Source organism: Notamacropus eugenii, chromosome 2 (genome assembly GCF_028372415.1).
Source record: "Notamacropus eugenii isolate mMacEug1 chromosome 2, mMacEug1.pri_v2, whole genome shotgun sequence".
NCBI lineage: Eukaryota > Metazoa > Chordata > Mammalia > Diprotodontia > Macropodidae > Notamacropus > Notamacropus eugenii.
This window is the reverse complement of record NC_092873.1, coordinates 295,214,063-295,239,111: the sequence shown is the minus strand read 5'-3', so window position 1 is coordinate 295,239,111 and position 25,049 is coordinate 295,214,063. Positions and strand designations below refer to the sequence as shown.

Sequence of the window (25,049 nt, the reverse complement as noted above, 5' to 3'; positions counted from 1 at the left end):
AAGGAGTTGTCCTATTCCCCAGGATTTTCCTAGAACTTATTATAAGCCCAAGAAATTTTCTGGATTCTGTAAGAACTAGGCCTTCTCCCAATCCCTACAAACATGGCAGGTGTTCCTACAGCAGGGAAAAGGAAAGGAATACTACACATAAAAACTCTGTGCTCAGCATAATTAAAAGTAGTTGGCAGCCAGAAGGCATTTTTGATGCCCCTCGTATTGCTCTTAGCATATCCTAAAGAATTAAAACATTGTCCTAGAAGGTTGTCCTCAACTTGATGGAGAAGGCAGGACACAAACAATACCTGAGGAAAATCTATAGGAAGGGCCAAAGTAACGTGGGGTTAATCTCAGGAGCTTTCACGAGGAGGTAAGTTTTTAGATGATTTTCAAAGGGGATAATAGATAGATACTTGTAGAAAGGATGTAGGAGACCACTGGAGGGGGGATTGGTATGTGCATATATGCATGGAGGCAGGAAAAAGCAAGCAATATATATGTGTTTAAAAGTAAAGGGAAGAAAATAGATTAATTTGGCTGCAGCTGAAGGGCAATGTTAAGGAATAACAAATGATGAGGATGGAAAATCATGGATAGAGAATAAATGGTGTTCCATCTGTTGTCTCCATAGTGTGGTGTGTGTGTGTGTGTGTGTGTGTGTGTGTGTGTGTGTGTGTGTGTGAAATGAATAATGAGATAGAAGGCTAAGAATTTATTTTGAAGCTGGAATACAAGAGATTAGATTTTATACGATTTAATTCAATTCAACAAGTATTTCTTCATCATCTGTGACTAGCACTATGATGGATGTGGAGGATGCAAAGAAGAAAAACAACATGGCGTCTGCCTTTAAGGACCTAATGTCTAGGAGAAAGGATAGCGCATGTATACACCCAAAGTTGTATAAAAGAGAATATGATTAGAGAATGAAAGAGGATATTCTTGAAAAAGAAAGAAAAGAGCTTTGAGATAACGCTTAGAAGGAGAGACCACTTTCATCTGGTGGTGACAATTGGAGGTAGGGTATGGTTATGGAATTTTTCAAAGAAGTTTTAGTACCTGAACTGAACCTTGGAGGAAGAGTAGTTTGAGAGGAGTAGGGAATACATTCTGGACATAGGGAATAGCCCGTGTGAACTCATAAAGGCAAGAGAGGACAGGATAAGTTCTGAAAATAGTCATGAAGGATAAATTCTGGCTATAGGCAACAAGCCATTTTGGTTGGGGTGCAGAATATATACTGGGAATAGAAGGAAATAAGGCTGAAAAGCCAGGCATGTACTCAATGGTGCAGAGTTTGAATGCCATCCTATGGGCACCAGAGAGCCCTGATCAAAAGGTTTTTGATCACAGGAATGATGAGATCATATTTGAGGGAAATGCTTTAGTTCTTTCAAAGATGGATTGGCAGGGAAAAGTAGGGGAAGCAGGGAGATGAGCTAGGATGGTTTTATGAGTGCTCCAAATAGTGAGTCACTAGGTTCTTGTATATATCGAAGTGACTTGATAAAAATGGTTTTTGAGAGAGTGAACGCCAACAGTGTGAATTAGAACAGGGAAATATTAAGAGCAAATGTTTATCAAAAACATTAGAAAGCTGCTATAGTGATGAGGGAAAGGAAAGGTACGGCAGAGGATGACTTAGCTGGAGGACTTTGTGACCCACTGAATAGAGGAGACCTTTGGAAAGGAGGAGGCTCCAAACTAACAAAGCAAAGTTAATAAAGAAGGTCAATGTTGAGAAATCTTTACTTCCAAGCTCTGAAGCACGTTACAAATTGTTCTAAGCTGGTTTCACTTTTCATCCATGGAAATGGTGCCTAAACATACTCATAGGCTATATAGTCTGACCACTTTTGGAGTATGCATTGGCATTGCTGTCTGCCCTCGCGTAATCACCATATAAACATCTTAGTGCTTTCTTCCCCTCTGGTAAAATCCATTGCTACCATTAAAATAAATAAGTGGCTAAACTACTCAGTTATATGGTCACCAGAGGGCCTATTCAGCTCTTAACATAGCATTCTCAAACAGTGTAAAAACACTAAGGAGTCAGATCAGAGCCTTGCACAGAGCCCAGCTCACAGTAGACTCTCAACAAATATTTGTCAAAAGAATGAATGAGCTCCACTTCAGGTAAAGAGTGAATTCAATTTCTTTGCATCCACAGCTAGCAGGAAGCATGAAAGCAGGGATTTCCCAAGGGATGCCAGAAAAGCATTTGCAGGGCTAGTAGGAGGCAAGAGAAGCCTTGGAAAATCTTTGCTCAGAGAACCTAGAATTTATATATCATCTGGACTTTCTACCCAAACTCTACATTTGTGCCGTAAAACCTATTGGCCCAGGCATAAGTTCAGAGCACACACATGCTGTGCACACATATGTGTATATAAGAAGTATCATCACTTCTGATTATATTTGAGACCCACAATTCGGACAGACTTCCTCTTGCTTCCAAGAAGCCCTAGTTACAGACTCTTCTTGAATGAGGTATGCCTCATCTCCTGACCAATCAACGACAATCTGTAAGTGGGCATTCCTGGAAACAAAAGGAAGCCTATCCAAATTGTGGGTCTTGGGGTAGGGTCCCAAGCCCTATGAAGACAAGGATGATACCTTATTTCTTTTTTTCTCAAATTAATAAAGTCCCTCATCCCTGAAATAAAGTGTTGGGTCAGATAGCCTCTGCAGTCCATATCTGGGGTATTTATGAATACACACATACACACACACACACATTTATTTTTCATTTAACAAGGCAGTGACAAAACTGTTCTTTTTATATGCCCTTCTGCATGTTTCTTCTTCTGTGTATTTAATAAAATGTTTTATTAAAAATCTTTTTTGAGTGTACCATCATCACTTATCCACTAGCCTAGCCCACTCCCACCCCCCAGGAGAAGTCCTACATCTTCATGAATATAGTAATAGCTTAAGGGAAGACACAGTAGTAACTTCTTTGACAGCATCAATGAGAATATTGTCTCTGAGAGGAGATGGATCCAAATTCCAAAGAAAACACACATGAAAAGAATCCAAGAAATGTGTACTTCAGTATTTCCCTCTGCTTCATTTTTCCCCTCCTTTCCCCCTCCATGAGTGGTTACTATTTCTACCATCTAGGCCCTGATGTAAGTGCATCCAGAAAGTCAGGGGCTAGTGTCAATATCCAGCTACAGACAGTCAGAGACAGAGACGCAAAGAGAGGCAGAGAGACAGAAACAGAGAAAGACAGAGAGATAGAAAGACAGAGAGAAGAGACAGAAAGACAGACAGAGGGAGACAGAGACCAAGAAGAGAGACAGAAAGACAGAGAAACGGAGACAGAGAGAGGGAGGCAGAAAACAATGTAGTATAGTTAGCCAAATGCTGGATTTGAACTCAGAAGATGTGGGTTGAAATTCTGGTTTAACTGCTTATTACCTGTATGACATCCATGGTTACTTCAGTAACCCAAGCCTCAGTTTCTCATCTAGAAAGGGGGGCGGAGGGGTTTGAACAGATGATCTCTGAGGCTCCTTCTAGCTCTAAATCTCTGAAACTCTGAAGAGGTATTTGGAGCAGGAACTCCACCCCAGCCTCCTGCCCCTCTTAACAGACATGACAATTTAATCTCCTTCCTCCTCTTCTTTTCCCAGCTCTCTCCACTTTTTACTCCTGAGTCAATTGAGTTGCTTTTAACAAAAGGTACTGGGTGGAGGCCGGCAAAGTGCTTATTAAAAACAAAACAAAACAGAACAGAACAATTGATTCTACTGGGACTTGGGAAGCCAGGAGTCCATCAAAAGTGATGCCAAAATGCTGGGGTTTCCCAAGGTCTTCTGATTGGAACTCCCTGTAACACTCCCCACCACTTGTGCATCCAAATCCAATTGGTATAATGAACAGTGACCACCATGAGGGGGCAGCCAGCTGGCCTAGGCACCTCCCCATAGTTACTAGTGGCTCAGGTATTTTCTTTCACGCACCAGCACTGGACGAAAGGGAAGGAATCACTTGGGTTTTTCTTTAGAGCTTTTCACACTCTCAGCCTCTCCAGTCCCTTCACAAAGGAGGCATCAGATATCCTGAGGGCAGGGACTCTTGAGGCAAACATGCAAGTGAGGGTTTGGGAGGGATGAAATGTCACCCAGACCATTGGCTGGTCCCCCATGCTTTTCATCTGGTGCCAGGAGACATTCAGCTAATGATCTGGGTCACAGAAGAGATGGAGAGAAGAGAGTGGAACTTGGCACTGTGAGATATAATTCTCCAGGCTGGCCCTCCCACTCAAATAGCCAGGAGGCTAAAGAGTTCACTCAGGGGAAGGATTGTTGGCTGATCATTGTTAACCAAGTGAGTCTCCAGAGGGTCGGTCAATCACACACCCTCACATTTCAGAACATTGTTTTCAACTTTCTCTGTTTTCTCCATCCTTCTCCAATGTCTTCCAAATAAAATGGCAGTAATGGTGAAAAATAAAATTATGGGAGTAAGAGTAATAATAAATTACATTTATTTAACACTTTAAAATCTTCAAAGTGCTTTTTTTGTGAAGAGAGGAGATCTAAGCAGGTGATTTCATTGACTTGGGAAACTCTGCATAAGGAAACTATATTGAAATCAGATCAGCTACTGTTATATAACTTACAGACTTGAAAATGGGGGAAAAGGAGGCCTCGACCAAGTCATATATCCAAGTATATGTCAAAGTTAGGACTTGCACTCAGGTCTTCTTCACTCATTTGATTCTCATAACAACCTTCCAATGTAGGTATTACATTGGAATAATCCCTATTTTACCTATAAGGAAACTGAGTCACAGAGCACTAAAGTGACTTAACTGTAACTACATAGCTAGGACTGGTCCCAGGTAGGATATGGACCTAAGTTTTCCTGCCTCCATACTACTCTACCTCTCCTGAAAATGATTGAGTTGGTCAAATTTTAATTCCAGCTGCTCTTTAATTCTATATAATAATGATTGCCGATATCAATTTTACAAAGTATTTTGCATTTCTTATCCCATTTGATCCTCCTGGCTCAGAATTGAGAGGGTTGAAATCCCAATTCTGTTGTTTATCACTTGTATGGCCTCAGTGTCCCCCTTTTAAATAATTAGAGGGCTTGGTTAGATGGTTTCTCAAGCTCCTTCTAACTATCTATGATCCTATGAAATGGAAGCTATTATTATCCTCACTTTATAAATGAGGAAACTGAGACATAGAGAGGCTTGCCTACTTGCCCACAGTCACAAAGCTAAGATTGAGAGGCCAGATTTGATCCCATAAAGAAACATAAAGCCTTCACCAGACTGTCAGCTTTGCCTTTTTATCTCCTCCTCCCACCTTGTCCTCCCCTTCCCTGCCAATGTAACTTCTGAGAACACAAACCCTTCCCTCAGAGAAACAAACCGGTAGACAAGTGCTCAGGGCAACTGTTCTGCTATATCTTATTTTTTTCCCCATTTCCACAGGTTGCAAAGAAGCTAACCCTGAAGATGAATGAGGTTGATTTCTATGAACCCTTTATGAATGAACCCACTCCAATCCCAGATAAACCTTACACTGAGGAAGAGATTGTGGAGTTTGTGAAGGAGCACCAAAGGTATCTTACCAAGGGTCATTCTTCGAGGTCCAGGGATACCCAAGGCCTTGGGAATAGGATAGGGCCTTTCTGGTATCAATGCACACTGAGGCTATACAACCAGGAGCCAAAAATTTGGAAATGATCTTTTGGGGCTTGCTTATTTCTAGGTCTCTTAGATATACTATGTATGTACTAGGTATATATATGTGTATATATATATATATATATATATATATATATATATATATATATATGTATGTATGTATGTATGTATGTGTGTATATATATTATGTATGTGTATATTTATATGTGTGTGTATATACATACATGTATATATATATGTGTATACATATATTAGATATCCTATGACATCTGCATGTGGGAAACCCTTACAGGTTAGGTCAGATTATTCCACCCAGGAGACGAACTCCCATAATGCCACGTGCAGGCAGAGTCAACCCTAAGCACATTTGTGTCTGTGCTAAAGTTTGCACCTAGGTGGTGCAATATATAGAACATTGAGCTTAGAGAGTGAGGAAGACCTGAGTTCATAATCCAGCTTTAGATACTTACTAGCTGTGTGACCCTGGACAAACCGCAACCCCAATTGCCTCAAAAAAACCAAAAAGACTTGATATGAAGGCACGATGACTGCCCCAGACATTTCAAATTCCTTGCCCCAATTGCAAAACTTGTTAATTGTGAGTCCCTCTCCGGTCCTTTTGATTCTCCTTCTGTCCTCTTGAGGATTTCCCCCCACAGTAGTCTCATACCGCCTTCCACTTAGATGGCACCCCATGCTATGAGCAATTCCTAAAGCCCTTCTCCTCTTGAAAACTTGTCCAGTTAGTCATGACCTCTGAGCCCTAATAAGACTGAGCCTTTGCCATCAGAGACCAAGGAAAATTTCTCAATATTGTAAAGTACAACTGATCCTAAAAGAACAATTTTAAAGAGAAGTTATGGGCAGTTTTCTCACATTCTCCCAGGTAGCAACTAACCTGATAAACAAAATATATGTTAAGATGTTAGTGATTGTGAATGGGTTAATATATTACTCCTTAAAGTACATACTTTCATTTAACACCATGGAGAAAGAAAGCCTTATCCCTAAACATTAGCTCTGTAATGGTGGGAGTTCCTTTTTTAAAAAAAAATGTATTAGAATCTTTTGTTTTTAATCTACATATCCCAAAGTATTCCTCTCCTCCCTCCCTCCCAGTGAGCATTTTTAAAAATAAAATATTAAAAAGTGCATGGGGGTATTGTTCAGGGAACAGTTCAGCAAAACTAAATGACATAGCAAAGAAAAAAACCAAAAAACCCAAACCTGACTTTGTACATGCAGTCTTCCCAATTTATAATCCCCCACCTCTGTAAAGAGAGAGAGGGAGGGGCCATCAGCATTCTGGCAGAAAGGCAGGGGAAAACTTGGTTAGGAAAGTCCCATGATGAATCAACAATTCCAGGGATTCTAAGAAATGGTCCTTATTACTGAGATCTTTGTCTGGGGGTGGGGAGTGTGGCCTTTCCAGAAATGGATTCACAAGGTGAAGAATCCTGGGTGTTGCCATTTAGAGTACCTTTGGGAAAAAGTACAGAAGTGGATCATTGTTCTTCCAGCTATACAAATACAGACCACCAGGCAAATACCTGAATGCAATCAGGAGGAATATTACCATGTTTCCAGGCTATAAATTGAACAGAACAGTGGAAAAAGAACTGGATTTGAAATCAGAAAACCTGGATTTAAATACTGTCTTTGCCATTATCTATTTGATCTTGGGCAAATCCCTCAGTCCCTTTGGGCTTCTATTTTCTCAACTATAAAAATCTGCCATATGAGGAAATCCAGGTGCATGGCAGTGGGGGAGGTAAAAAAGTATAGTGGGGAGAATCTGGGTGAAGGTGAATGGAGGGAGAAACAAAAAATATTTTGTCATTGGGATATACCATATGGACCATTTGGACAGAAAGAGAAAATAGGTGAGGAGTTTAGGAAACAGATCACAAGCCAGACCCAGACATGATATAGTAGTGTTTGGGGACTTCAGTTATCTAGACATCTGTTGGAGGGTTCTGCCAAAAGCAGAGCAACTAATAACTTCTTGACTTGCCTTGGTGTTAAATTCATCTTCCAAAAGGTGGAGGGACCAGCAATGGGAAATTCTACTCTGTGTCTGATTGTCACTAACAGGGAGGAATTTGTTGAAGTGTAAATGATGAGAATACTGGGAGGAAAGGATGAGTCTCCCCTAGAGTTTGTGACGGAAAAGGAGAAGATATTTGGGTATACTCAGACACATACTCTAGATGTTGGAAAAGCTGTTTTCAAAGGATTCAGAATAATGACAAGTAGATTTCTGTGGACTAAAATTCTATAGGGGAAGTCAAAGACATTCAGGAAAAGTATGACCAGCAAAGGGGAGGGGCAGTCTTCTAATAAAGGCAAAGGAAAGGAATAAACATTTATATAATACCTAGTATGTGCCAGGTCCTGTACTAAGTGCTTTATAGTATCATAATATTATATTAATATTTATATATGTTAATATAATTTTATTACATATATTAATATAATATTATCTTATTTGATCCTCACAACAAAAACCCTGATAGGTGTTGTTATTATCCTCCATTTTATAGCTGAGGAAAATGAAGTAAGCAGAGGTTCAATGACTTGCCCACACAGTTAGTAAGGGTCTGAGGCTGAATTTGAACTCAGATCTTCCTGACTCCAGGTCTAACACACTCTATCCACTCTATTCATCTAGCTATCTCCAACCTAAACAACGAGAACAAGATATTCAGATAGACTAATCTCTCCTTTCCATCTTGTTCCTAAACCTGGTTGAATTTATGCCTTTGTGGTAGAAGAAGAAGGCTTTCTTGAGCCAGATACTCAGTTCAATTCCACTGGATTTAGCAAACATTTAAATGCCTATGATGGGCAAGACACTATGCTGGGTGCTCAGAATGCAAAGATAAAAATGAAAATGGGGTCAACTCAGAGTCATCCCCAACTCTGTTACTACCTATGTGGCCCTAGGAAAAACTGCTTAACCTCTGTGGGACTTATTCTCTTTATCTGTATATCTAGACAGTTATAGATCATCTCTAAGTTTTCTTCCAGTTTTAAGTCTGTGATCCTGTAACATGAGAAGTCTGTTGTCCATGAAAGAATAGGAGAGATACAAGGTAGGCTGTGATAGAGGTGGGGCACTCTGAGTGTGGAACATCACATACACTGTCGGACTCCATTGATATGCTGACTAGTTTGACTGAACTGTTTTTGTCTTTTCCTTCTTTTGTATTCTTTGTTATATACATGTTTCTCTAGGCAGGGAAGCAGAGGATGGCAAAAGCAATACAACAACAAAGTATATCAATTTTCTTCTAACGTTAGAATATATTTTAAAAGATAGATTGTGATAAAGACAAGATCCATAAGACAGTTCTCTTAGAAATTGTGAAGAATCTAGGGAAGGTAGAGGAATCAGGAAAAGATGGAACTGAGATCTAGAGATTGGGTCCAGACAAGGTGTGCAAATGAAGGGAGGCAGGAAAAGCCAGGACAAGATCAGGGAATAGCCTATAGTTCACTTTGACTGAAATGCATGTAAGGGTATCGAATGAAATAAGACTGGAAAGGTAAGTCAATGTAAGGTTGTGGAGGACCTTAGCTGGCAGGCTAACAATTTTGTATTGTATCCTATGGACAATGGAAGCCACTGAAGGTATCTGGAGAGACGGCATGACTTCTTCATATCTATGAATTAGGAAGAGTATTTTGGCACCATTAAGAAAGATACATCAGAGAGGGGAGACACTGGAGGCAAAGAGATCAACTAGGAAGCTATTACATCAAATCATATGAGAGTCAATGAGGCCTGAAACTGGATGGGAAGGAGGGGATTGGAGGGTGATTCTATGAGTATGGAGAAATAGAATGATAGAAATGAGAAAAACCAGAACTGATAGGGCTTGACAACTGATTTATTGGCTTTGGGGGGATGAAAAAAAGTCAAGGATCAAAAATGACTGAGGATTTGAACCTGGGTAACTGAGATAACAGTAGTATCTGATATAGAGATGTTGGAAGGACCATAGGTTTCATGGAAAGGGAATGTCTCAAATTTTGGATACATTAGATTTGAAGAGCTGTTAGGAAACAACAGAGAAAATGTAGGACTGATGTTCAGGAGAGAAAATGAAGCTGAGAATTTACATTTGGATTTGGAGTTATCTGCTTAAACATGATAAATTAAGTCACAAGACTGAATGAAATCACCCTTAAAAAAGATTGTAGAAAGATGGCAGAGTAGAGCTTTCCCCACACAGCTCATAAAATACCTGTAAAAAATGACTCTAAACAAATTCTGGAGCAGCAGAAGACACAAAATGACAGAGTGAAAGAGATTTCCAACCCAAGGCAGCCTGGAAGGCCAACAGGAAAGTTATATCGCATGGGGCTCAGAGCAGAGCACAACCTCGGCTGAGCCACGTGGCAAAAACAGGACTGGAACAGGCTTCAGGGTGCCACCAGCAGCAGCTGTGGTTCCCAGAATGCCAGGGACAGCTTCAAAGGTCAGTGAGAAATCTCTTTCACCTGGGTGAGAAGGGAGCAGGGTCCTTCTGCCCTAGCCCCAGCCCCAGGGGGCCCCAGGTGGCAGCAGCATCCATTTTTGGAGCCCTCAGTCTAAAGCCCCTGGGGGAATAGAGCTGCTGATCTAGGTCTCAGCCCTGAGTGGTGGCCCTGTGGTGAGAAGGAGCGCTAGTCTGATGGAGCTGGTGGAGGCTCTGGAGAGGAAATTCTATTCACAGATCCTGGGCAGAAAAACTTGCCATAGCTCCCAGACCAGAGCACAGGCCAGGAGAGGAGGAAACTCCTCTCCTTTGATTGTGCCACCTTGGAGGAACTGAGAACTTACAGATCCCCAGAGTATACCCTTCTCTTGACAAAGGACTCAAAAGTCAAGTAACTGGCTGGGAAAATGTCCAAAAAAGGGGAAAAAATAAGACCATATAGAAGAAAAAATAAGTTATTGGTGAACAGGTATTGTCTTCCATCCTTTCGAGGAGGAAGAACAATGCATACCTTGACATCAAAGTCAAGGATTCTGTATCCAAAATCTCCAAAATAAACATGCAATGGTCTCACGCAAAGGAAGAGCTCAAAAGGGATTTTGAAAATCAAGTAAGAGCAATGGAGGAAAAATTGGGAAGAGAAATGAGAGTGATGCAAGAAAATCATGAAAAGCAAATCAATAACTTGCTAAAGGAAAGTGCTGGAGAAAATAACACCTTTAAAAATAGACTAATTCAAATAGCACAGGAGGCCCAAAAAGCCAATGAGGAGAAGAATGCTTTCAAAAGCAGAATTAGTCAAATGGAAAAGGGGGTTGAAAAATTCACTGAAGAAAAGAGTTCTTTAAAAATTAGAATGGAACAGATGGAAATTAATGACTTTATGAGAAACCAAGAAATTACAAAGCAAAACCAAAAGAATGAAAAAATAGAAGACAATGTAAAATATCTCATTGGAAAAACAATTGACCTGGAAAATAGATCCAGGAGAGATCATTTAAAAATTATGAGACTACCTGAAAGCCATGATCACAAAAAGAGCCTAGACATCATCTTTCATGAAATTATCAAGGAAAATTGTCCTGATACTCTAGAACCAGAGGGCAAAATAAATATTGAAAGAATCCACCAATCACCTCCTGAAAGAGATCCAAAAAGAGAACCTCCTATGAATATCGTAGCCAAATTCCAGAGTTCCCAGGTCAAGGAGAAAATATTGCAAGCAGTCAAAAAGAAACAATTGTGGAAATGCAATCAAGATAACACAAGATCTAGCAGCCTCTACATTAGGAGTTTGAAGGACTTGGAATATGATATTCCAGAAGTCAAAGGAACTAGGATTAAAACCAAGAATCACCTACCCAGAAAAGCTGAGTATAATACTTCAGGGGAAAAAAATGGTCATTCAATGAAATAGAGGACTTTCAAGCATTCTTGATGAAAAGACCAGAGCTGAGTAGAAAATCTGACTTTCAAACACAAGAATCAAGGGAAGCATGAAAAGGTAAACAGGTAAGAGAAACTATAAGGCACTTACTAAAGTTGAACTGTCTACATACCTACATGAAAAGATAATATTTGTAACTCTTGAAACTTTTCTCAGTAATTGGGTATTTGGAGGGATTATACACACACACACACATAGACAGAAGGCATATAGTGAATTGAATAGGAAGGGATGATATCTAAAAAAATAAAATTAAGGGGTGAGAGAGGAATACATTGGGAGGAGAAAGGAAGAAATGGAATGGGGTAAATTATCACTCATAAAAGAGGCAAGAAAAAGCTTTTTCAATGGAGGGGAAAAGGGGGGGTGGTGAGAGGCAAAAAGTGAAGCTTACTCTCATCACATTTGACTTAAGGAGGGAATAACCTGTACATTCAATTTGGCATGAAAATCTCTTTTACACTACAGAAAAGTAGGGGAGAAGGGGATAAGTGATGCGGGGGGTTGATAGAAGGGAGGGCAAATGAGAGGAGAGAGTAATTAGAAATAAATGCTTTAGGGGAGGGACAAGGTCTAAAGAAAGAATAGAATAAATAGGGGGCAAGATAGGATAGATGGAAATATAGGTAATCTTTCACAACATGACTATTATGGAAGTCTTTAGCAAAACTACACATGTATAGCCTATATTGAATAGCTTTTATCTAAGTGGGGATGTGTGGGGAGGGAGGAAAGGAAAGAAGTTGGAACTCAAAGTTTAAAGAATGAATGTTGAGAATTGTTTTTGCATACAGCTAGGAAATAAGAAATACAGGTAATGGGATATAGAAATCTATCTTGCCCTACAAGAAAAGAGAGAAGATGGAGATAAGGGAAAGGGAGGATGTGATAGAAGGGAGGGCAGATTGGGGGAGGGGAGAGATGGGGAGAAAATTTGGAACTCAAAATCTTGTGAAAATGAATATTGAAAACTAAAAATAAATAAATATTTTTTTTAAAGAAAGGAAAAAAGTGTAGAGAGAGAGAAGAGAATTGAAGGTGGATCCTTGGGGTTATCTATACTTCTTGAATGGAAATAAGGCAATAAATAAGAGAGGGAGACAGAAGATGAGCAGTCAAAGAGTTGGGGGAAGGGGAAAAACAGAAAGTCAATGGAGGAAGATGAGTGTCAAGGAAAGGGTGGTCAACAGTATCAAATCCAAGCAGGGAGAGGAGAAGAATTGAGAAATGAATGTTGGACTTAGCATTTAGGAGATCATTCATTGCTGGCCTTGAGGAGAATGTTTTCAAGACTGCTGGAGATGAAAGTCAGACTGTAGGGGGTTGAGGAGTGAGTGAGTGCTAAAGTGGAGACAAAATCTCAACCACTGTGTCTAGAAGTTTAGCAGTAAAGAAGAGAGGAGAGGTAAGATGATACTTTTGAGGGAAATAAGGACAAGGAAATAGTTTCTCTGGATGGTTGAGGTCTTGTCCTTCTGCCAGCATCAGGGAAGGATGAAACAGATAGGGGAAGACTAAAGGAATGATAAAGGAAACAAACAATGCAGCAGACTCCCACAATACCCTGGAGAGGTGCTGGGCCCAAGCTGAGAAGATAGCTTTGGCAAGAAGGACCACTTCACTCGCTGAGACTGAAAGAGGACAATATAAGGGAAGAAATGGAGACATTATGAAGCATAGAGGGAAATGTGGAAAATGATGATGGATGCCTTCAGTCCTCTCAGTAAAATAGAGGGTCCTCCAGTGAGGGAGTAAAGGTGCATGGAGCTGGGGGAACCAAGAAATAAGAGAAAGTTTGAACCAGTTGCCTTGGAGAATCCTTTCTTAGATACTAGTTGTGTGTTCCTGGACATGCTACTTAAACCTTTGTCTGCCTCAGTTTTCTCTTATAAAGACGGGAATAATAAAACATCTGCCCTCTAGAGTTATTCTAAGGATAATATGAGATAATATTTGCAAACCTTAACATATAAATACAAGCTATTATTAGTAGTATATTTATCAGAGATAAATATAAGTATTGCCAGCAGCAGTAAAGACCCAGTTGAAGTATAGCAAGAATTTTATGATTTAATGACTTCCTCTAGAAGTATTAGGAGTCCAGGCATATGTGCAGAGAAGAAGGATGGTAGAAGATGGTGTGGATATACCAGAGTTGGAGATTAAAAGAGTAGGAATAGGAGATGGGGTGTCTCAAGAGTGCCCCAAGGTGCCTCAATCTGGGTACACCCTAGTTGGATAACTCCAAGTAGACACTGGATGAGTACTTATCAGGTATGTTATAATCAGAACCAGTATTGTTTATGTGGTGAGCTTGATGTACTCTGAAGTCCCTTCCAACTATCAAATTCTAAGTTTCTAAAAGTCTAAGTACAAAAGAAGTACAAAAAAGTGGGAGCTAATGAACTGCTAAGCTGCTTTTCTAATGGCACTATGAAGGGAGAATTGTGAATCCCATGCAAGATTGGTAGACTCAGGGAATAATATTTAGGACTCTAGGTCCAAAGCTTTATCCACAAAGGACCAAGGGTCATGATAAAGGGAAAGAGAATGTTCAGGAGGAAGGTGGAAGAGTAGAAGTTAAGGAACATGGAAGGCTACACCACTGTCATGAGATAGGGGAATTTAATAGGTCTATATTCACCTTGATTCAATTCAGTAAGCAATTATTAAGTGAGAACTAGATGTTGCAGAAGGGAGAGCAATACAGGATGGCAACTGATTGCCTATAGAGCGAGAGGACTGGGTAGGAGGGGCAAGAGAATGAAACAATGACTCTAAGATTATGAACCTAGAAGACTGAAAAGTTTACAGAGGCCCTCAAAGGAGTAGGAAAGATAAGAAGAGCAGTAGGTTGTGGCCAGGGGTGGGGGTAGGGTGGAGAGAAAGGAAGAAATGATGACTTCCATTTTGAATATGTTAAGTTTGAGGTACCTATGGGGCATTCAGGCCTAGTAGTGGGAATATTTTGAGATGACGGTAAACCATAAAGAGAGACAATACCTGTGGGTGTTTAAGGTGTAGTAGAGATGGAAGCTGAAGAGTTGTGTGATCTGGGGATGCCATGATGTTAAAAGGGTCATTTATGAGAATATGGAAGTCACCAAGGATAACGAAGAGCCAGAGCTGGGGAGACGAGGAGAGAAAAATCAAGGTGATTGAAGAAATAGGGGTATGACCTAGAGACAGGGGGATGCTAGAGTCTGCTTGTACTGGCTTGCCAGGGCTGATTGTTAAATTTGTGGTGTAAGCACTTATATCTCAGAGATCAACAAACTACAAACCAGGTCTTGATTTATTTTTTTAATTGTCTACACTTAAGAAAATGATGGAGAAAATGTTAATAAATGTAGATTGCATGTAATTTAAGAGAGCTAGCTGTTAAACATTTATCAGCCCACCTGCTTAGAGGTTGCTATGAATGAATAGATGGGTGAATGATGGATAGATGAATGAATGAATGAAAACGCATTGAAGTATTTACTTGAAAATCATTACAATAACCAGTACAAGTAAAAATAAACATAGAAATCAAAAAATAAATACAAATTAAAAGGCAAAATAATCCCTGCTTTCAGGGAGTTCACATTCTAATTGGGCCACAACATATATAGCAGATTTCATCTGCAAGTCAATGGGAAGACTCCACGGTCCTTAGGGTGCTGCAACAAAGCAGATGATAATTAATGTTTTTCAGTGATATTTCCATTTAAAATATTAGTTTCTAATGTTTAACCATTTGACAGTACAGAAACTCCATCAAAAACTTTGTTTTCTGGGTCTTTAGTACCTTTGGCAGAACAGAAAAGCAGAAAATGTAAAAAATAAAGCGTTGAATTAAAGCCGAGAAGAGATGGATTTGAATCTTATTCCTAATACTTACTAGTTGTGCAGCCATGGGCAAGTCTCTTCATAGCTCTGGGCCTCAGTTTATTCATCTGTAAAATGAGGGTAATAATACCTAGTGTACCTAAATAGAAGGATGGTTGTGAGGCCAAATAAAATAATATTTGAAAAACACTTTGCTAACTTGGAAGCCTCATATATGTTCATCACTACTGTTAAAAATGCCAACAAGAAGGATCTGTTAAAGGTAATATAATCAGTGTAAACTTTAAAGAAGAAGAGGTTGTTAAATTATGGAGGCATAGACAAGCATCTTGATCTGTCCCAATGTGTATAAAATTCTTTATGAAGCTTTGGGTGGAAATGTCCTATGGAAGGAGGTGGGAGCAGGGAGAAAGTCTTAAGGTAAAGCTGGAGGGTCTGAGTGTATAGAGACAGAGTTCCTTGCATGATGTACCTCAGCTCATCTCCCTTGGAGCATGTTGGAAGGAGTAGATGGGAGGCAGGCTTCCCTTACTGTTTTGGTCCTTGGAGCAGAACCCAACTGGAAACCTATTGTGGCCATATACTTTTTCCAAACATGTTAATGGGATGAGGCTGGGATGTTGGAAACAGGAGCTCTAAGTAAAATGTTTTTCTTTCCCTGCAGACCCACACTACGCAGGCTGCGCCCAGAAGATATGTTTGAAACCTGGGTAAGAAAATGAAAAATTCCTTATTCTTGTTAGAGGTGGGCATACCTGCTAAAGAGAAAAGCCTTTAACCTCAGATTCTAATCACCCACATCTTGCTATCCATAGTGTAGCAAGAGTACTGGACATGGAGTCAGAGTACTTGGCTTCTAATTCTGGTTCAGTTACTCACTGCATGGGCCAAAAGAGGCCTTAGAAATCTTCTCCCAATCTCCCTATTATATAAATGAGAAAACTAAGGCCAGGGAGGTTAATATGCCTTGCCAAAGTCCATGCTATAAACTTCTCTAGGCAATTAGAAACTATATGATGAGAGCATGGGATTGGATGGTCTTGTGGGTGGGTTCCATAAACTTCATGATTCTCTGAAAAACTAAGCAATATCTATGTTTGGAGGACTCGATAACTTTCAGGCTCCAAGCTAAGTGGCGTTTGGTGTTCAGCTAATTTAAGGGAAAGGCAGCTAGAGGGTACAGTGGATTAGAGTGCTGGGCTTGGAGTTAGGGAGACCTGAGTTCAAATGTGGCCTCTGACACTTACTAGCTGTGTGACCCCAGACAAGTCACTTAACCCTGTTTGCCTCAGTTTCCTCATCTATAAGATGAGCTGGAGAAGGAGATGGCAAATCACTCCAATATATTTGCCAAGAAAACCCTCAATGGAGTCATGAAGAGTTGGATACACAGAACAACAAATGAACAAAAGCTGGGGCTCAGAAAATTGCCCAGGACCACACAGCTGGTAATTTCAAAAGTAGAATGTGAATCCAAAATCTACCTGACTCCAAATGAAAAAGTATTTATCAGCCCAATGTGTCAGGCATTGTGCTAAGTGCTGGTAATACAATACAAAGTCCCTGCCTTCAAAGAGATTGTATTCTATTAGGGAAGATAACTCCACCAGGCTATATCTGTAAAAAAAAAATAATAATAATAATAAAAATAAAATTTAAAGCTACACTGGAATAAGCTAGAGACTTAGTTTTCAATTTTTTTTAAAAAAAAATTTTCTGCGCACACCAAATCCTATACCAATACTGGCAAAGTTAATGATTTGCTGGAAATATTTGGTGCATTTGAGTCCTGTAGCTTTGAAGGAGAATATTCAAAGAATGTACAGGGGAAGAGGGTAGTTCAGGGTCAGCGCTGACTTGTCATCACCCTGGTGACTCCACCCTGAAAACATACACACCACGCAGGAGAGTAGCCAGCCAGAACCCTGGGCAGAAGTCCAGAGAGACTTTGATTGGTTCATTCTTAAGAAAAAAAAAGATTCCTGTCTTGGTTAAAAGAGTAGAAATAGCTCCACAGAAAGGCATGCTAACAGCAAGAAGGAACACCAGGACTTTCTTTGACAATAACTCAAGGAGTCTGTTAGATTGAACTAAAATCCATTTGTTTTTGTTTCCTTTTTTCCCTATCATAAATTTGTATAGTCATGCAAAACAAATTTCTGTATTATGCATTTTTGAGAGGGAGAGATAGACAGAAAGAGAGAGAATGAAAGAAGGAAGGAAGGAAGGAAGGAAGAATGAAAAGGAAGGAAGGAAAAAATATTCAGTCTACACTCTCAGTCCATCTGTTATCCATCTAGGGGGATAGAATTTTTCATCATGAATCCTTGGAATTGTGGTGGATCACTGTATTGCTCAATTACTAAGTCTTTCACAGTTTATTATCTTGACAATGTTGCTGTTACTATGTAGATTATTCTTCTGGTTCCCCTCATTTCACTTTGCATGGGTTCGCTGGGGTCTTCTCAGGTTTTTCTGAAACTATACCCTTCCTCATTTCTTACAGCACAGTAGTATTCCTTTGCATTCACACACCATAATTTATTCACACATTCCTCAATTTATGAACGTCTCCTCAGTTTTCAATTCCTTGCCACCACAAAAAGAGTTGCTATAAAACTTTTGTATATAGGTATATTCTTCATTTTTCTTTGATCTTCTTAAGGTATAGCCCTAGTAACAGTATTGCTAGTTCAAAAGATAAACACAATTTAATATGGCATGGTTCCATGTTACTTTACAGAATGCTTAGTTCACAGCTCCACCATGAGTGTGGTGCATGAGTGCATGAGTGTGTCTGTTTTCTCACATGCTCTCCAGCATTTGTCATACAATGCATTAGCTTTACGACAGTACTCTTTCACTCATTTGTTCATTTATCCATTTATTCATCCATTCAATAAACATTTGTTAAGCATACCTACTGTGTGTTTACATACTGCATGATCTCTGCTGTCATGGAGTTTACAGTATCCTAGAGGGATGGCATGACTGCAGATACCTATACTTATTCATTCAAACAATCAATATTTATTATGCATAGTTATTCCTTCTACATTATGGGGGTTAGGGGCATAGTGACCCCCATGATCTGGAAAGTCTGTGTAAAATTTCTTGGCCCTCCCTTCATACCAGAGAAATCTCAATTTCTTTCTTTTTCTTTTATGGCATGTTTACAATACCTTATTGTAAAATTTTAGTTTAGTAATTGGTCATAGGCTGTGTGTAACATTCTGGCCTTTATTTGCAGTTTCCACAAAACTCCTCCAAAATTCTCATTTAATTTCTTATGCCAACCTGCAATATATTAAAACTGCAATGGGGAAAGTCAAGATGTAGAAGGGATAACTATTTATTAGGTATTAGGCAGGCACTGTGCTGAGTGCTGGAGAGATAAAGAATAAAGTTGGGGCAGAGGGGATGAAATGTAATCCCTGCACTCAAGGAGTTTACATTTTTATGGAGAAGTCAACATGTACATAGACAGGTATATACTAGATACATACAAAGTAGATGGAAAGTAGCTATAATACCCAGATTACAGCATGGTATAGTGATATGGACAGGACTTGTAGTCACAAAGTTCTGGAATCACATCCCACCACAGTATGGGATGGGATACATATGTATAGTACATAATGTAACTCAATATAAATGTTGTCACTTAACCTCTCTGGGCCTCAGTTTTCTTATCTGTAAAATGGAAAGGTTGGATTTAATGACCTCTAAGGTCCAAGTAAAAGATCCTTAAAGGTATATCAGAACAATATAAAACAAAGTGCTATGTGAGATCTAAAAGGGAAGGTCATGACCAACTGTGAGGTCCACAGAAGGCTTCATGGAAGAGGTGACATTTGAAATGAGATAGATTTATTGAGTTTTAAAAGAGGAGAGGAAATTCAATGGTTGAAGAAGGGGAGGCAGTACATTCCAGGAACTGGAAACAATCCAAACAGAAGCACCAGACTGTGAGAACTTAGGGCTCAAAAAGCAGTTTGGTTTGAGTACATGGAGGCAATAACTTGAGAGAAATATGGAAAGGCTGGATGGTGCCAGATTGTGAAGGACCTTGTTCAGCAAAGTAACCCCCATTTATCCAAATTCCCACTGAGAATTAGTTCTTATTCTCCTTCTTCTCCTTCTCCTTCTCCTTCTCCTTCTCCTTCTCCTTCTCCTCCTCCTCCTCCTCCTCCTCCTCCTCCTCCTCCTCCTCCTCCTCCTCCTCCTCCTCCTCCTCCTCCTCCTCCTCCTTCTTCTTCTTCTTCTTCTTCTTCTTCTTCTTCTTCTTCTTCTTCTTCTTCTTCTTCTTCTCCTCCTCCTCCTCCTCCTCCTCCTCCTCCTCCTCCTCCTCCTCCTCCTCCTCCTCCTCCTCCTTCTTCTTCTTCTAATTTCAAACCCTCATGGAGCAGTTGTATCTAACTTCCTGGAAAGGACTCAGGAAACAGAAGATAAGATACAGAACTGGGCAATGAGTGAACACATCAAGGCTTGCCAGTGCCATCCCCCCCAATTCCTTATAAGAGATGCATATGAAAGAGCCTTCAAGAGGTCTACAATCTAGTTGGAAGAATAATCATAATAATGATAATAATAGCAATAGTAATAATAATAATAAATGACATGTATCATGTTCTTAAGTTTGAACACCAGTTTGAGCAGGAAATTCCATTTGATACTCATCCCTCTGGAAGATAGGTGTTACCATCTCCAATTTATGAAGGATTTAAAATAGTCTGAGAGAAGTTAGGTAACTTGTCCAGCGCCACACAGCTAACAAGTATCAGAGGCTAGATTTGAATCTATCTTTGCCAATCCAGGCCCAGAACTCTTCTCCCAAAACCACATTAAGTATCAAGAAGACGTAATGAACAAAGTCATGTGCTAAGTCCCACATGAGCAATAGAGAGATTAAGTGTGCTGTAGACATGGAGGAGGGCAAGTTCTCCATGGCTAGGGTCCATCCAAGGTTCAGTGGGTGGGCTTTGTTCATCCTCACCAGTAACAGGGCTGGGTAGAAGATAGATTTCATGGTTAGACACCCCCATACACACACACACACACACACACACACACACACACACACACCTGCCTATGGGGTTGGCTCATGAGAAAGGAAAACACCTTCCCAGAGACACATAAAGGGTCTATACTCTTCCCTCAGTGCTTGCCTTGAGTTCATCCAGGGGTCTTTCCCAATACTGGGGAGGGAGGATAACAGAAGCAACTCAGGACTTGGCAAAAAGGGGAGATGAGAGAGATTTACAGCCTAGGAATCAAAAAGAAAGCAACAGGCAGAGGCATGCTCCCCTGCATGGCTTACCTATGCTTTGCTTCTCTCCGAGGACCAAGCAAATCTTTTTGCACACGGTAGGTGATATACATACAAATATATACACATACAAACATGCACACATGCCCAGACACACAGAGATACAGACACACAAACACACATGCATCCTCAGTGTACTCACATAGCACATATATATGCACATATATACACACATACAAATGCATACAATGCACATCAACATATATACCCACATGCATATGTACATGTATATATATATATATATACACACACATATATAATGCCTACCTACAAATACATATGCACAGACACACATGGATACCTACTCACATACAGGCACATGTGTATGCACATATGCACCTGTATACATGTATACGCATACACATATATGCATGCATAGACACATGATACAATCCATACAACATATGCCTACACAACACACATATATAGATAGACACATACACAATGCATGCATGTCTATGTGCATATACATACACATAAAATGCATTCCATGTGGCCCAAGACACATCCATTGCACACATGCATATCCATGACCACACACATGTGACTAATAGACACGTTTGTGGTCATATGTGTATATGTACATATGCCCACATAGACAGGCATGCTTTTTATTTTTCACTGCACTTTGCTCCTCTCCTCTCCATTAGGGAGTAAGATTTGGATCCAGGAGGATTCTAAAACTCATATCAGAGTGCATTCCCAAATGGCAGAGAGAAAGGAAGCCAGGCTGTCAGGGGTTAATGCCTCTCACTTCAGTATGTGATAGATGGCAGGAGACAGAGAACCAGGCGGCCTAATGAGATCTGATCAGGGTATTCTGCCTAGCAATAATAGCAAATGTAAAAGAGTGAAACTCCACACTCTTTCCTTCTGTTTGCTGTCTGATTTGTATAATAATTCTGCACCCAAAACAAATGCCCCTGTCAAAATTCAATTCCCCAGAGAAGCTGGTCAAGGCCATACCTACCCTCTTGTTTTTAATAATAATATTTTCCATTTAATCTCTTTTAGAATTTTTGGCAGTTTTGTCCCTTCCAAACTCAAAGGAAAAATTAGCATTTAGATAGGATTGTGCTACATTAAAAATCAATTGAAATGGAAACAGGAATCATGGGAGGGCTGAGGCTCTGGGAGTTTTTTCTTTCTTTTCCTTCTTTTTTTCCCCCCACAGACTGATTCTGCTGTGACATTCAGGTTGCCCAATGAACACGTCTTCCAGTGTCAACAGTGATCAGTATTCATTCTGCCTTTTTCTCCTCAGTCCCCTGGGTGCGGGGCTTTCACACCGGAGCCCCCGTCAGTCCCTTGAGGCACACATTTTTTATGATACTGTCCACTTGAAGCTTTCTTCTCTCTTCACCACTAACATTAATAAATGCAGATGCTAACACCTTTCTGGATTCTGTTCAAGATATGCAAGATGAAATGAACCTTGCCTTCCGGAGGGGAGATGCCCTCCCTGGCTTCTCTGCCTCATTCCCCCCCTCCCCAGCCTCTACTCTCCCCACCCCAACCATATCCTTCACAGATGGAGCCATGCTTTACAAGGAAATCCTCTGCCTTCCCCTTCCCCTCAGTTTCTCTCTCTTCCCTGGAGCTTCCTAGATCTCTGTCTCTCAGGAGAGAAGGCAGAGGCTGTTTCAGTTTTTTCATCCTAATATCTCCAGAGCCTAGCACAGTGCTTTTAAAAGTGAATTGAATTTAATCTCAATCTCAGGGATGTACCGCTAAGATATCTGGAGGTGGAGGATCTGTATTCAAATCCTATCTCTGACCAAGGGAATTAACCTTTTGGGGTCATCATTTCCTTATCTGTAAGACTGGGTGGAGAGGAGTAGTGTTGGACTAGAGAGATGGCCTTTAAGGTCCCTTCAACTCAGGATCTTCCTATGGAAAGAGCACTAGGTTAGGCAGCTGGCACCATATTGCACAGAGTGCCCAGCCTGGCATCAGAAAGACCTCTGTTCAAATCCAACCTCAGACACTTAGTAGCTGTGTGACCCTGGGCAAGTCATTTCACCTCTGTCTGCCTCATTTGTCTCATCTATAAAATGAGAATAGTAATAGTATCTACCTTCAGGGATTGTTGTGAAGATAAAAGGAGAATATTTTTTAAATACTACATAAGCCTTAAAGTGCTACATATGCATACTAGTTGTTATTATACATTATTGGTTTTGGTTTTTGTCATCGTCACTGTTGTTGTTATGTTAAAAAGTCCTGGGTTCAAATTATAGCTGTGCCATGTACTGCCTATGTGACCTTAAGCCCGTCCCTTCTCATCTATGGTCCTCACTTTCCTCATCTATTAAATCAGGGGATTCAAGATAGAAGCAGGGACCACTAAAACAAGTCTAACAATCCCTGTAAGATACATACTAACTTAGAAAATCAGTGATAATATTATCTCCCTCTTGCTTTTTAAAATTTGTTTTGTATATATTTCCCAGGTACATTTTTATCTAGGTCAGGATGCACAATGGCGCACATATTCGATACCTCTGGACCAGGTGACCTTTTAGGAACCTTTTGGCAGTAGGTCAATAACCCAAGATTTCTCATAGGGATGAGGATTTAGTGGAGGAGATTTAAAGCTAGAATGAAATTGTGAGGTCTAACTGTCTCATTTTACAGATGAGAAAACCAAGGCCCTGAGAGGTTGGCTTGGCCAGAAGAGGGACTGGCTGGCCCAAAATAACACAGATAATATTGGAGGTGGGATTAAAACCCAGGTGCTCTCGTCACTTTTTCAGTGTTCTGTTCAATGTACTGCCCTGAGTAGCTATCTCTCAATGTCTCCTGCAAGGTTGGGGTCAGGGGGCTTGGAGGGGAGGATTAGAGGGTGGAATGGCAAGATGAGTGAAGAATCTAATGGAGTTCCAAGAGAGCATCCTAGAACTCAAAGCAGGGGGATGCTATCTTGGTTCCCAACTGGTTGTGCAGTTTTTGCTAATACCAAAAGGAAGATTCCTAGGACATTTTCCTAAACTTGTAAAGGCTCCACAAGATGCTGCTTTTGCATCTGTTGTCTCTATTAACTAAAACTTGTAAAGATAAAGGAGGTAACCATTTGATGAATTTATTTTACTAGCTGACCAGGAATCATTTTGGTAACTTTTATTGCTAGGAGAAAGGACACAAGGCAATGCAGGACAAACCAGAGTGATGAACAACAGGGAAAAGCCATTATTAAGCACTTACTGTATGCAGGGCACTGTCCTAGGCCCTGGAGGAGGCATCAAACTGAGATCAGATATCTAAGGAAGGAATTTTCTTTTCTTTTCATCTTGGCTATAACTTTGTCCCCTTACCTCCATTCCTAAGTGTTGACTAATCACACCTGTGTTTACTTGGTAGTGCAGAAACTTTTGTTATACACAGTCTTTTTGCTGAGTAAGCCATCTTTCCAAGTTCATAGACCAAGTTGCCATACCAAGCCTCCATGTCCCGACTTCTCCCAGGAGAGAGAGGGTGAATTAAAGGCTGACATTAAAACGTTTATAATGCCATGCACCACTGATCATATATATGGATAAGCAGGGTACAGTGGAAAAGAGGCCTGGATTCAGAGCCAGAGGACCTGGGTTTGAATACCAGTTCAGTCACTACCTAAGGCCAATCACTTTTCTTTTCTGGTCTGATTTCTCCTCCATAAAACGACAGAATTGGAACATAGGACCCCATAAGTTCCCCTCCAACTTTAAATCCTTTGATTCTAATTTTAAGGTTTCTACCTGTGGTCCCATAAAGTCCATTGCAAAGCAGTATGGCATTATAGGAAGAGCCTTGGAGTTGGAATCAAAAGACCATAACTCTCCCATTTAGTATCTATGGTGCCTTGGGCAAGTCACTTAACTTATCTGAGCCTTAGTTTTCTCATCTGTAAAATTCAGGGAATACATGTACTACCTGCAAAATGGAGAATGGAGAAAATCAAACAAGATCATTTACATAAAGTTCTTTGTAATACTTGTATACACTATAAAGATGCCATTATCATTGACAATAACAAAGAGAAGTGTTAATAATAATGATTACAGTTATAAGTAGAAATTGATAATGAAATGTTATCAGAAACAATCATTTCTAATTCCCATACAGATCATTTTTTTGGAGAGATTCAGGCCCAATATGGCTTAACAGCACATTTAAGCCAAATTTGTGATCAATTTCATGTGACCTCAGCTGTTTGTTTTCATAAATTCAGCTGGTTGGTCCGAGTACAAAATAGTGACAATCAATTTGTACTTTAATGGTGCTGCCCCATCTAACCAATTCATTTATCCA

At 40.1% G+C, this 25,049-nt stretch overlaps 1 protein-coding gene across 1 annotated transcript in view; it reads left to right on the top strand.

Annotated features, from left to right (window-relative positions):
* CASQ2 (calsequestrin 2) overlaps nucleotides 1–25,049 on the top strand; it is a 106,393-nt gene that overhangs the window by 53,274 nt on the left and 28,070 nt on the right. Inside the window, exons 6-7 of the mRNA XM_072644453.1 lie at nucleotides 5,453–5,583; nucleotides 16,095–16,140. Of these exons, the coding sequence (XP_072500554.1) occupies nucleotides 5,453–5,583; nucleotides 16,095–16,140 (177 nt within the window). The remainder of the gene's footprint in view (nucleotides 1–5,452; nucleotides 5,584–16,094; nucleotides 16,141–25,049) is intronic.